Source organism: Xiphophorus hellerii, chromosome 3 (genome assembly GCF_003331165.1).
Source record: "Xiphophorus hellerii strain 12219 chromosome 3, Xiphophorus_hellerii-4.1, whole genome shotgun sequence".
Lineage (NCBI taxonomy): Eukaryota > Metazoa > Chordata > Actinopteri > Cyprinodontiformes > Poeciliidae > Xiphophorus > Xiphophorus hellerii.
This window is the reverse complement of record NC_045674.1, coordinates 14942154-14955240: the sequence shown is the minus strand read 5'-3', so window position 1 is coordinate 14955240 and position 13087 is coordinate 14942154. Positions and strand designations below refer to the sequence as shown.

Here is a 13087-nt window from a genome sequence, read left to right as displayed (position 1 = left end):
TGATTGCAGATGTAAATCCTTGTTTTATTTCAGGGTGAAAGGAGTCCTGGTGTGTAAAGTGAATGGGGAGCTGTGGGAGCTGGGACGACCTCTAGAGGCAGACTGTGAACTACAGCTTCTGGGGTTTGACTCGGCTGAAGGGAGACAGGTATGTACGACAGAGTATTAGGGACAGACAAAGTGTAGAGTCAATACTACCACAATAAAGTCATTATACTGGTAGAACAAAGATGCAATATTCCCAAAAGAAAGTCATAAAATTACTAGAAAATCATTTTAATGAGAAAAAAGCTTTGATAAAACTTGACCAGTTCAGTCCGTGTGGCTCATTCTTTGAAACAGTCGTTTCAAAATCTTCCTACTGATAATAATTTGATGCTGATGCGTTTAAAGATTAATATATTCTATTGGTAAAACTGATACCAAAGTATAACTTCACAAGATTATTTTTTGTGATTAAATTTCTACTTTATTCTCCTAAGATTACAACTTTACTCTCTTAATATTGTGACTTTTTTCTGAAAATGTTATGAATTTATCCTTGTATTGTTATGACTTTTTTGCTTGTGTTATTACCAATTTATTCTTGTAACACTGACTTTATTCTCATAATATAACTTTATTCTCATATTATTTCAACTTACTGTCATACTACTTTATTCTCGAAGTACTCTCGAGGAAACATACCTGTTCCCTTGATTATCTGTGAGATCAATATTTAATCTATAGCTGATTAATTTTTCTTCACCTTTTTTACTGACTGGTTTGGTTTCCCAGAAGGTAATTTTTTTCTGTGAACTTTGAACTCCTTACAAGTAATGAAAAAAATCAGATATTGCAGTAGATATAAACTTTTTTTTAATGTAAACCTCAGGGACACCTTCTATTTTTTAAAACTCTCTGGGTCTTTGAGCCGAATAAACTCAGCAACTAATTTACAGGCAGCATGGAGGACAGGAGCGTGTGTCCTTGGCGGTGTGTTGGAGGGGGTGTTTGGTGCAGAGGTGTGCAGGGAAGGAGCGTCGGAGCTCGGACTTTTTTGCGACCATGTCCCAAGCAGCAGGTGAGACTTGTCCTTCGTAAACATGAGCTTTTTTTCAGCTTCAGTCGCTGAGCTCGGCAAGTTGGAAGATATTTTTAGTTTCATTTTCTCTGAAGCACTTTATGCTGTGGTTTTTCTTATTAATGCATTATGTCTATTTTATCTGTATTTGCTGTAATGTTGAAAATGTCATTACACACTCGGCGTTCTTGTGTAGTCTTGAAAACTTTGGAAAGTTATGGAATCTGAATTGATCATTTTCCAAGTCTGCATAAATGTAGGAAAAATAAAATGTATGGGGGGGAGCTTTATTTCTAAACTGTAATTCTATTATCTCGAAGGTAAAAATATTATGGAAAACAGTTGATTTCTATGAAAAGGATAAACTTTTTGAGGGGGGTTTTTGTACGCCCCATTAAACCTTGACCTTCTATTAAACCTAATGCTCATTTTAGTTTCTTAGGCACTAACCACTAAATTCATGGCCCCTAAAAGTCAGAAAAATGATACTTTGCCGTTTTTTGTTTTTGCGTATGTGAAGTGAAGGTATTTCTGTTAGTAAACTTTCAGATGAAGGATATGTATTGAAGTCCTGTCTAGATTTTCTAGAGAATTCATGCAATCCTAATATATATAGATGCCAAAAAAGTGAAATTACCCTTTATTTTCCTTTAGTTTCATGATTGTGTTTCATGATTTCTTTGAGAATAAAGATGGAGAAGCTGACCTAGATTAATATTTTAGTACTCAAGGTCATAAAGTATCGGAAAAATCTAAAACACATTGAGTCTGGGAAAGTATGGAAGCTTTAAGTTTTAATTTGTTCATTTCTTCCTCAGTTCTTTGTCGCTGAGTGATGTGGAGGCAAAATGTAAGGAGGCTGCAGCCCTCAAACTTCCTTTAATCGGACTGGACATGAACACCGCAGAGCTTCATGAACTGTTTCAGGTCAGTAATTATTGCTGTATGTCTCATAATGTTCTTATGCGGGCCTTATCATTGATGCTGCAATTAAATATGTTGTACATCAGGCACAAACAGTTAGGTCCTCCCTTGTTTTAATTTTTCCTCCTGCCATCTAACACTGTAAATCCTTTAAATAGCTGCACACAACCTGCATCTTAAAAAGTCCAAGACTTAATAATTAAAATTTTTAGACTCTGGAAAGTCCCAATTACTAATTGATTGTTTCATACCGGAACCTAAATTACATATAGATGCATCTTAAATTCATAACTTTTTCCCATGTTTTGAGTTGAGAGATGCAGCACTCCAAGCTGCTCTGTAGGAACTCTTTTACTGATTAATAGTTTTTTGCAGGTAGGTACACAAGTACGTTTGATGTTTCTGCCTTGTCAGGAGAATCTGCAGTGGAAATTGTTGGGTATCTGATGAATTGCTGGTTACAAATTAAAGGAGTAGAGAAAGCAATAATAGTAGTTCATCCAGTGTTTGGTTTAAAGAAAGTCTGTTGGAGTGCAATCACAGAAAAAGTTCAAATCACCAGGAGCCACTAAAGGCAACGGAAACCGACAAAATGGCTTGATGGAGAATTCACAGGCTTGATTAAATTGATACAAACGTGGTGTTTCAATAAACATCAGGTTTCAGCTCAGATGCAAGTCTGTAAATTTCCCTCCATGCACTTCTTTCATCAGGAAATGGAGACTTTTTCCAGATTGTTTTGCACAGATTACAAGCTAAAGCAAGAACAGAAACGCTTGAGGTCAGACATGTTTTAGCATCCGCAACAATCCAATTTAATTAAATACTTTAAAACGACTTGTTTTGTTTAGTTTGGCTCTACAGTTATATGTTGCTGTGCTGATCAGCTAAAAGGAGGAATGCTTTTCATACTCCAGAAAACCGAATTTAATCAAGACTTAAGAACTCAGGAAAAGAAACGGAAGCCCGCAGTAATATTTCATTTCTTAAAGTATCCTTTTTTAATCACTCTCTGGTTATTGTCATGGTGATACTCAGTCTTGTAGCCTCATATTTAGTTCTAGTAGTTTATTTCTGAGTTTAATAACTTTGACACTTGTTTTATTATGCGTCTGTGCTTTTTAATAGTGCAGTGTGTGTGTGTGTGTGTTATAGGACAGTAAACTGCGGATGCAGCTTGTTGAGGAGCAGATTAACGACCCCACAGTCACAGTCTACAGGCATGTGTTCATATTGACTTGCTTTCTATTTGTTTATTTTGTAACAACAAAATGTGACCTGCTGTTATCCTGTGTGTGATTCAGATGTGGGGACAGGTTAGCGGTGTGTGACGGGCCTCTCCTCCCACACACAGGTTTCCTCAAGGTCTTTAAGATGCTGCAGGTGCGTGGCTGTTTCTGTCTTCTGCTTGTTGATTTTTCTTTGCTCAGCTTCTCTGTAATTTCATGCATTTGCCTTTTTATAATTCTAGCATCGAGATGGATAACTAGTTTCTAGAAAGCCAAACACTTTTTTTGTTCTTCTATACCTCTGGTCTTTTCTTTATGCTTCAAACAAGATGATTGAGAATTTTTGATCCCACTATAATCAGATGACTCCATCATACCTTCATGTGGCTTTTTTCCTGAATAAATCAGAATTTTCCCAAATTTTTTTGATCTGTGGCTCTGGTTCTGTGCTGGTCTGTCACTGGGCAGACTGGAATTCCACAACAGCATGAGGCTGGAAATATTGGTGACAGGATGTTGTGTTTGCCAGAGGCCGTATTCCTGTTCCAAGCGCTAACACAATGCTTTCCATCAGATAAATATCACATTCTTCCCTTTTTTTGCCAGCCTGTCACTTTCGTTTCCTCTGTTGCCATCTGTTTGTTCGCTCATTATTTTCTCTCATCCCAGCTGTCCTCCATCACTGTGTCCAACCAGACGGACTCCAGTGGCTTAACGCGTCTGCTAGGTGTGGCGTTTCCAGGAGAGAAGGACAGGGAGGAGTGGGAGAGGGAGCAGGAAGAGGCGCGGAGGAGAGACCACCGGCGGATAGGAACAGTGAGATGAGAGATGCATTATAGAAGTGAAACTAAGTGGTAAAACCAGGCTTCCTCTCATCGGTAAATAGATTTTATGTTTTTGTTCAGGACCAGGAGTTGTTCTTCTTCAACGACGTGAGCCCAGGCAGCTGCTTCTTCCTGCCTAAAGGAGCCCACATCTACAACACACTCACTGACTTTATTAAGGTGCTCTACTTTTTATAAACATTTAAACTACTTCTAGCCCCTTTATAATCAAATAGACTCATTATGTTTGGCAGAGACAGTAGAGTCAAAAATGCATAATTTTATGCTTCAGATAGTTGGAAAAAGACTAGTTCTTTATTGTAATTTATTTCAGGTGGAGTTAATTTTATGCCAAACATTTAGAGTCGACAGACAACAAATAAGTTTCATATATGGCGTTACTGGAGTAACAGTCAGTAAATAAAATCATCAAATCTGTGATGTTTTAAATAAATTATATTTTTAAACTAAACTAATATTTTGAACAACTTTTCAAATTAACATGAATGACTGGAATCAAATATGGTGAATATACCAAATCAACAGATTATCTTAATTTTTTATGCAACGCTTTTGGACTAAAGTAGACTATGTCAAATTTTTTAAATTGAGGTTTGTAATCCATTGTCAAGATAATTTATTTCAAAAATCCAGGACTTTGGTCTCAAATGTAATAATCTAATCTTTTTAAAAAATATTGATCCAAGTTGGTAGATTTTTAGTAAGTGGAGATAAAATATTACGAACTGTAAAATAATACATGTCAGTCAAAATGTCAAAGGGACACAAATTGCTTTATTTAGTTTTGAGACTTCAGGCTTAAAATACATCACCTGGACAAATTTTATGCATTTTGCATAAACACAAGTTAAGCAACAGTAATTTAGCAAAAATACAAAAAAGTCAGAAATTTAAAGTTATTACATGACCATGTTAACTTGTTTTTTTGTCATTTGTGCAGATTTTACATTTAAACCATAATGGTCTTATAAAGGTCTTTAAAACCTTAAATTTAACCTTTTCACTTAAAGAAAACCCAGAAATGCAGAAGGTTTACTGTTTTCATAAAGTTAAATAAACTAAAGATGTCTTAAAAGACTAGATCTCCATACATAAAAACGTTTTACACATACATAGATTTGTAACATCTGGCTCAATATTCTGGCATGTATTATATAACCAAAAACAAACTTTGATATGGAACAAAGCACATTGTCTGAGGAAATGTTTGTCCATCTCTAAGACGGATTGAAGCGTTAATTTCTTTTCTAGACACATTAGAAATTCGATCTGAAGCTGCAGCAATGCTGCATATTTGGACTGCTGATAAAAATGACCCTTTTAATGCGGTTTAGCTGAATCCAAATACAAAACACGCCTTGGTGTGATTGCAGTAAAGTTGGATGAGAATCAGTAGCTGAAGGTTTTTCATTCGTTCCTCTTGGTAATGACAGTTTCTTCTGCGAACTGAATTCTCCCATTAATGTGCTCAGTTTATGACCCTGAAGATTTATGAGTGTGTGTCCGTGGTCAGGATGTTAGTCTTGGTTTAATCATGACGCTATTGTGACAGTTTGACCCGCTCCTTTGCTCATTGTTGCACATATCCTTCTCTCTCCGACCCCTCACAGAGCGAGTACCGAAGGCGAGGCTTCACCGAGGTCGTGACCCCGACTCTTTACAGCACTGCTTTATGGGAGCGCTCGGGCCACTGGGAGCACTACAGCGAGAACATGTTCACCGTGACCTCGGAGGGCGCTCAGACCTTCGCTCTGAAGCCCATGAACTGTCCTGCACACTGGTAAAAGCAAAAACACACACATACATAACACACAGCACTCCTTCAGCGACAGACTGCGGCATCCTAAATGCAGGATGACTGTGGCTCTTTGGTAGATTAGTCGCCTTGCAATCGGAAGGTTGTAGGTTCGATTCCAGCTTCCTCCTGCCACATGTCGATGTGCCTCTGGGCAAGGCACCTAACCCCAAATTGCCTACCGATCTGCGTATTGGTGTATATGTGTGTTTGTGAGTGCAACTGGGTGAATGTGACTCTAGTGTAAAGCGCTTTGAGTGGTCAAAATGACTGGAAAAGCGCTAAATAAGTTCAGTCCATTAACCATTTACAAAGGAGCAGATCCTTCCCCCCAGCAGCTCTCTGACTTTATAACCATCACTGCTTATTGTGATGTTAACATCCGTGCTGCTGTTTACTCATTTTTAAATACCATTTCCGCTGTTATTCCAAATCTGTTTTTGTGCACAGATATACAATACACAATATTTTCATCATGATATTAGTGTTTCATATCTGTTGATATTGATAATTATTGATTAGGTTTTTGCTTTAATTACCTGATTTACTTCCAAACTTGTGATGTTTCCTGTTTTACCCAGTTTTCTCTCCACACCGTAAATGTTTATTTACTAGCAGTTATGAGTGGCAAAACTTGAAACTGCTGCTTACTCAAGCGGGTTGTTGCTAAGTAGCCAAAGAATGAGTGAGTTGCTAGGTAACCAAAGAGTGAGCGAGTTAGTTTATTGCACCAACCTTGCTTAGGTTGAGTTGCTTTCCTCTGCCTACATCTCCCAGAATGCTGTGCGTTTCTGGATTGGAGATCAGTGGAATTATTGAACATTTTATTAAACTATTATCTGTTTATCGATCACGAGTGTATTGCAATATATATTGTTATTGCTTTATTGTCCATTCCTAATATGTAGTATTATTTTCGTTGATGTTAATCTTGTTTTTTATATATTGCTTTTAAACACTTTAAGAACTTTTTGTGTGAGCCTTTACATCAGTTGCTGCTTTTACACCTGAATTTCTGTTTATATCATACTTATTTCTACATTTGGACGTTTCCATGGTAACCGACTCTGCTCTGTTGGGTTTAGTCTCATGTTTGAGCATCGGGTTCGCTCGTGGCGGGAGCTTCCTCTGCGCTGGGCCGACTTCGGGGCTCTGCATCGTAATGAGCTGTCTGGAGCTCTGGGAGGGCTGACTCGCGTCCGGAGGTTCTGCCAGGACGACGCACACATTTTTTGCACACCGGACCAGGTAGAACATGTTTTTTTTTTTTGCTGTTTTTTTTTTTGTCCATTTAAGCCACATTATATCTCTGGAGGTGCTTCAATTAAATTTAAACTGTAAAGGAGACACATGTGGCACGGTAATTAGATGGGCTGTACAAGTAACTCCTGAGGCATTCCAGGAGGCCTCCGGCTGGATGAATGTGACCCTTTGTCCCTTTCGAACATAATACCTTCACATGTGTGGCGCTGCAGCTGTACAGTCATCCTGATCCGCTGCATCCAGACCTGGATCTCTCCCATCATATCCGCTCTCCAGGTCTCTGGTTGCGTCCCGGTAATTCAGAGATCGCACGATAATCACTGGCCTCTGAAATGCTAATTCAATCTTAGATGCACTCTTCCTACCTGGTTCTGTTGATTGTTGCATACTTCCCTGTCCTCTTGTTGCCCCCTCCCTCACACCACCGTTTCACTCTTTCTCTGCAGCTGGAACAGGAGATTGTGGCTTGTTTGGACTTTGTTCGGAGCGTCTATCAAGTGTTTGGGTTTTCCTTCCACTGCTTGCTGTCCACACGTCCTACTCCGTGCCTGGGGGAGCCTGAACAGTGGAACCACGCCGAACAGGCAAGCACACACTTTCCCTAAAAAAAAACCCTGATAGGGTGTTTCCACAAAACTGGTTCAAGTGCTTCACCAGTTCTGAACTCTGAGCCACGTCCTTGTTTTATTTTTAATGTTTTACGCAGCTAGTTTTTAATTTCTCCTCAGGATTGCGGTTCAAGGATTCAGTTCACCACACAGATCACATCATTAATCCCAGTTTTCATGCAAACAGATACCCTAATATCAACAACTTCACTTATTAATGGAATGTGATTCTAAAAGCGCTGGAAGAAGCTAAATGCAGCTCTTGGAGAAGTATTTACTAGCAGTGTTTGATAACATGAAAGAGAATAGGCAGTGGGTTTAAAACCCTTGTTGGAAATGGATGTTTATAAATTCAGTGGACAACAGCAGGTGTAAGTTCAGCTTTGGTCACTGACCTCCTGAAACTCCTCAAATAAAGCAAAGGAAGATGGAAGAAGAACTCATGTTATACCTGTGCTAACTCTTACCACTGAATCTGTTCTAACAACTTTATGGTTCTGAATTAGGTAGCTCATAACAAAACCAACTTTAGAGTTTAAAGAAGACCTATTATAGATAATTCACATTTTGCATGTTTTTCTACTTCCATTTGGGTCTTTGCTGATTCTAAGACCGAGATGTTTTTGGCAATGCGCTAATATTTTTTGCTGTCTGGAAAATAAGCAGTTTCAAAAATAATTGCTAAGAGACAAGCCATAGGCATTGCCCCGTTACCTAGCAACCCCAGCTTAACCCAGTCGTCATCTAGAAGCCCAAACTGAGCTCCAGCATATTTGGTCAGCTGGTTTTACTGCTGCATGTTATGTGCAATGGCTACTGGAAAATACAAGTGTTTGTTTTGTAACTGACCATATATAAACCACTTTATGAATTCTTGTTGATTGTGCAGGAGGCTCCATTTCTGCTTTTTAAACATGTACAGTCATATAAATGGGCATCTGTTTGCAGCCATTTTCATGTGTAAGTGTAAACGTTGAATTAGAGAGAATGGCCAGCAGCAGCTTATTTGGATTTAAAGTGACAAGAGGAACTAAAATTTAATGAGACATGTAATCAACATGTTTTATATTTCCCAAAGACCTATCTCAATCTGTTCAAGGAAGCATAAAACTTCCTGCTCAAGATATTTTGATTGGCTGTCGGGTCTCCATGAGCCCAACAGCAGCTGCTGTGTTTCTTTCTTCAGCTCCAACTCAAAGTTGGTCCCAAAAAAGAGCAAGAGCTTTCATCCATGGAAAAACCAAGAACTAGTGCACAACCAGTTCATAGCTGACATACATGTATGAATGTCCTCCACTGTCTTAAAGAGTTGTTCATTTGTTTATTGTAACTTAACATCAGCGTCGTGTCGTGTGTTTTTGTCTGAGCAGCAGCTGGAGAAGAGTCTGCAGCAGTTTGCTGAACGTTGGGAGCTGAACCCCGGAGACGGAGCTTTCTACGGACCAAAGGTCAGCAGGGAGGGGCGGTGAGAAAGGTGCAAACATTTACTGGCGGCAGCTACAACTATTGATCCACTGATCAGGATCTTTCTTAGCCAATACAGATTTAAGAAGTATAACGGGTTGTGCAGTTTTGCAACTCAGAGGTGCATTGATGAAACATGCAAAAACTTTCCAGACTCAATTAGAGAAAAAAATATCTAAATGGAAGATACCACTTTGCAGAACTCATACACAGCACCTGAAATTAAGCACCTTATTCCTAGTTAGGGTTAATTTCAGGTTTACGGAGTTCAGAACCAACTTTTACTTAGAAACTAATGTTTTTATCTGTAAGTATACCCCTAAATCTTCAGGGTAAGAGCTTTGTGGGCTTTTAAACATATACATTGTTGTTCTTTTCTGTTAACTTTAATTGTCTGTGACAGATTTTAAAACACTTTTGCCTTAAGCCTTGTATTACTGCTTTATTGTTATATTTTCACCATTTTCTGTTCAGTGTGGAGCTGACTTTCCCTTTACCTCTCCACAGATTGGAGTTGTGCAGAAAAAATGTGAGATCTAAATGATCCACGTCACAGCAGTAAAATCTAAATTAAGATTTTTTCTTCATTGGCTTCTGAGTTTTACGTATAAATTTAGAAGTTGTTAAAATGTAATGTGCTCTGTTTTCTTTTGGGACTGTATTTATTTTTGTGCAACTGATGAACAAGTCGCAGGAGGATGTTGGCTTTAGGCAGACATGTCCAGGCTGAGAGCAGGAGAAAGGCCAGGTCATTTATGAGGTACATGCACACAGAGTCCTGTGCTTTTCTAACTCACATTCCTCACATCTGTGAAGCTGAGCCACGTTGGCCGCAATTGGGTACTGCAGCTTCTCCCAGAAACCAGTTTGTAACCAGTTCAGTCCACAAAAATGTACTTGGGCTGCCGCTAGTGTCTAAGAGCCCTAAAATCAGATTCGTTGAAAAGCAGAAGTGAAGTCCGGACATTAAGAAACGGTGCTCTGTTTCATCTCAGATCGACATCCAGATTAAAGATGCAATTGGCCGACAACACCAGTGTGCCACAATCCAGCTCGACTTCCAGCTGCCCATCAGATTCAACCTTCAGTACGTCGGGTGAGTCGGTGCAGATCTGCTGCCTTTGGCCCTCGCTTTCTAAAACATTCCTACATCTGTGCTGGTTTAAACCTCCAGGGTTCTTCCATCTACTTGTCATTTTTCTAAACTCGCATTTTTGTGCGTAAAGTCTTGTAATGTCCAGGTTAAAATGGCAGAAGTTAAGAAAAGCCTAATTTAGTCGTGAATAATTGGGTGTTGATTAAATTTTTTGTCTCTAGAAAGGATACTGCTTCTGATCTCGCTTTGCTTCATGTTAATCTGCTTCCATCAATTATACTGCAGCACAGATATTTGTTGTGATTTATTTTATTTTTTGTGAGGAGAAAAAAAGGAGTAAAAACATAAAAGCTGATAGATTTGTTGTGGTTGCTTCAGCATATATTGACTCTTTAAAAAGAAAAATCATTAAAATTGCCCTCCCCATTGATTCGCACTGTGACCTAATCATCGTTTAAACGTTCCTCAGACGAGACGGACAGCTGCACAGACCAGTGATGATCCACAGGGCTGTACTGGGGTCACTGGAGAGAATGATCGCTATACTGGCTGAAAACTTTGGAGGCAAATGGTGAGGTCATGATAACAAAACACGGCATTTACAGCTACAACTCATTACATTAGCATATTCTAAATAAGTTGATAGTTAATGGTGTCTCTGTTTTATTTTGATGATTAGGACTGAAATCTACAGTTGTGACTTGGCCATAACAGTTTTTTATTTTGGGGTTCCTTTACACCAGCGCTGTTAAATCCTCTTTAATCTAACTCTACTTTGTTTACCTAGACAAACCTCTAGTTTGTTTACCTAGTTTGGTTCGTTTGCATGTGAATGCACAACCGAACTCTGACGCGGACCAAAAAAGCAAACTCTGGTTTTCCTACAAACCCAGGTCTCGGTTTGGTGGAAATGAACTCTGGTGCAGTTTGAATGCATATGTGAATGCCAGACACACTAGAGAGCTATTTAAAAGCCATAGCACAGGGCATTGTGGGTAAATGCAACCAAAACAATTGTTCATGTCTAGCATTAGCGGCAGAAATGGCTCATGGTCTTTTGCCAAAGACAAATTGCCCAGGGGCTAAAATGTGATGTTACTCTGTTTTTGTTTACATTTGATGAAGAAGGAAGTTGCGCTCACGTCTTCCTCAGAAGTTTTTGTTTTGTTTCCTTCAGCGGTTGTTGGTGCAGCGCCACCATAGGTCAGGGGGAGAACAGTTTTTTCAGAGGTTTGGTTCGTTTGACACAGAATGAAACTGAACCAGTTGAAAATGTAAGAAATGTTGCCATTTTGCTCCCTCAAAACAGAGTCTGCTGGACTATCAGCTGTGAAAAACACCTAATCCTTTTTTAATTGGTTTTGTAATATTTTAATTTTCCAAGAAACTGAATTTTGGTTATTTTCATGTCGTAATCATCCAAATTAAAAAGTAATAAATAGTTTAAATATACCCTATGGGTAGTTTGGATCTATCTAAGATACAAGTTTCATTTCTGGAATAAAATTGCTAAATTACCATTATGTTGCAAGTAAGCTAAGTTTGCTTCAGTGTGCTTCACTGAAAAATGTTAACCAAAAAACATTTTTTAAAAAAGTGTCACACAAAAGCTTTAAAACATGAGAAATGAAAGAAATATTAGAATGACAAGATGTAAAGAGGTAAAAGATGACCTTCTAATCTGAGATCTTCTCACGTTTCTCTTTGTGTCCAAACTAGGCCGCTGTGGTTGTCTCCGTCGCAGATCATGGTGATTCCTGTAGGGGGCAACAGTGAGTCATACGCTAGACAGGTCAGTCTTTGGTGGACAACTGCCAACAAAGTCCTCTTTGTCTAATCTTTTTTTATTTCAGTGTGATAAATCAGGAAATATGTGAAACTTTTAAGAGATAAAATCTTTAGAGGAAAACTTCTCGGTTGTCTAAAGGTGGTCGCGACGTTCCACGAAGCTGGCTTCATGGTGGATTTCAACAACGATCCAGGAGCGACCTTAAATAAGAAGATTCGCTCCGCTCAGCTGGCCCAGTACAACTACATATTTGGTAAAGATGAATAATGAAAGCAGCAACTTGGAGCTGCTTATATAAATGTTTTTCCCCCCCTGATGCTCCATCTCCTGCTTCTTCCTCCCTTATATCAATGTTAACATATTTCAGCGGCTTTATTTTTTTCCTCTCTCGTTTTTTTCGCAGTGGTGGGTGATAAGGAGCGTGAGAGTGGAGCAGTAAACGTGAGGAGCAGAGGGGGTAAACAGTTGGGCAGCAGACAAACAGAGGAGGTCCTGAGGTCCCTCATACATCTACGAGACACCAGGAGCAACCAAGACGAGCTTTAACACCGGCTCATTTCCAGGATTAAATCATGGCTTCATTCTCTGTTTTGTTACTTTATTCTTTTTTTTTATGAATGTGAATGCTATCAGTTCTAATAAAAGTACATTAACATTACTGTTTATGCTCTTAGCGCTGTCCTTTACTGGAATTTGATGATAAATCTGTGCCCAAAAAAGTACAGAGTGGAGTTTTAAGGCTATTTAAAGATTATCGGTCTAACATCTGCATCACTGGGCTGCGGATGCAATTTGTTCCCTAAAAGCCATTAAATATGCAAACGTTCCGCTTGTGTAAGTTTATCATGAGAGCAGAAAACCAGACATACCTTTAAAAGAGTTGGGAAGAGAGGAGGCAATTTGACTAAAATAGGAAAGGTGGACGTGGTGTCAGGCCCGCGTGTTTTTATGTGTGTTTGGTGGAAACGGATAAGTCAAGGTAAAGGTCAAAGGGATTGGACGCTTTTCCTC

The 13087-nt window shown here is 39.0% G+C and overlaps 1 protein-coding gene across 1 annotated transcript; it reads left to right on the top strand.

Annotated features, from left to right (window-relative positions):
- The first annotated feature begins 9223 nt into the window (after positions 1–9223).
- LOC116717166 (threonine--tRNA ligase 1, cytoplasmic-like) lies at positions 9224–12734 on the top strand. Its single transcript, XM_032558322.1, has 6 exons — positions 9224–9951; positions 10187–10287; positions 10757–10858; positions 12007–12079; positions 12215–12329; positions 12480–12734. Exons 3-6 carry the CDS (start codon positions 10785–10787, stop codon positions 12620–12622), a joined length of 405 nt encoding a protein of 134 aa, XP_032414213.1. The 5' UTR covers positions 9224–9951; positions 10187–10287; positions 10757–10784; the 3' UTR covers positions 12623–12734.
- Positions 12735–13087: the final 353 nt, after the last annotated feature.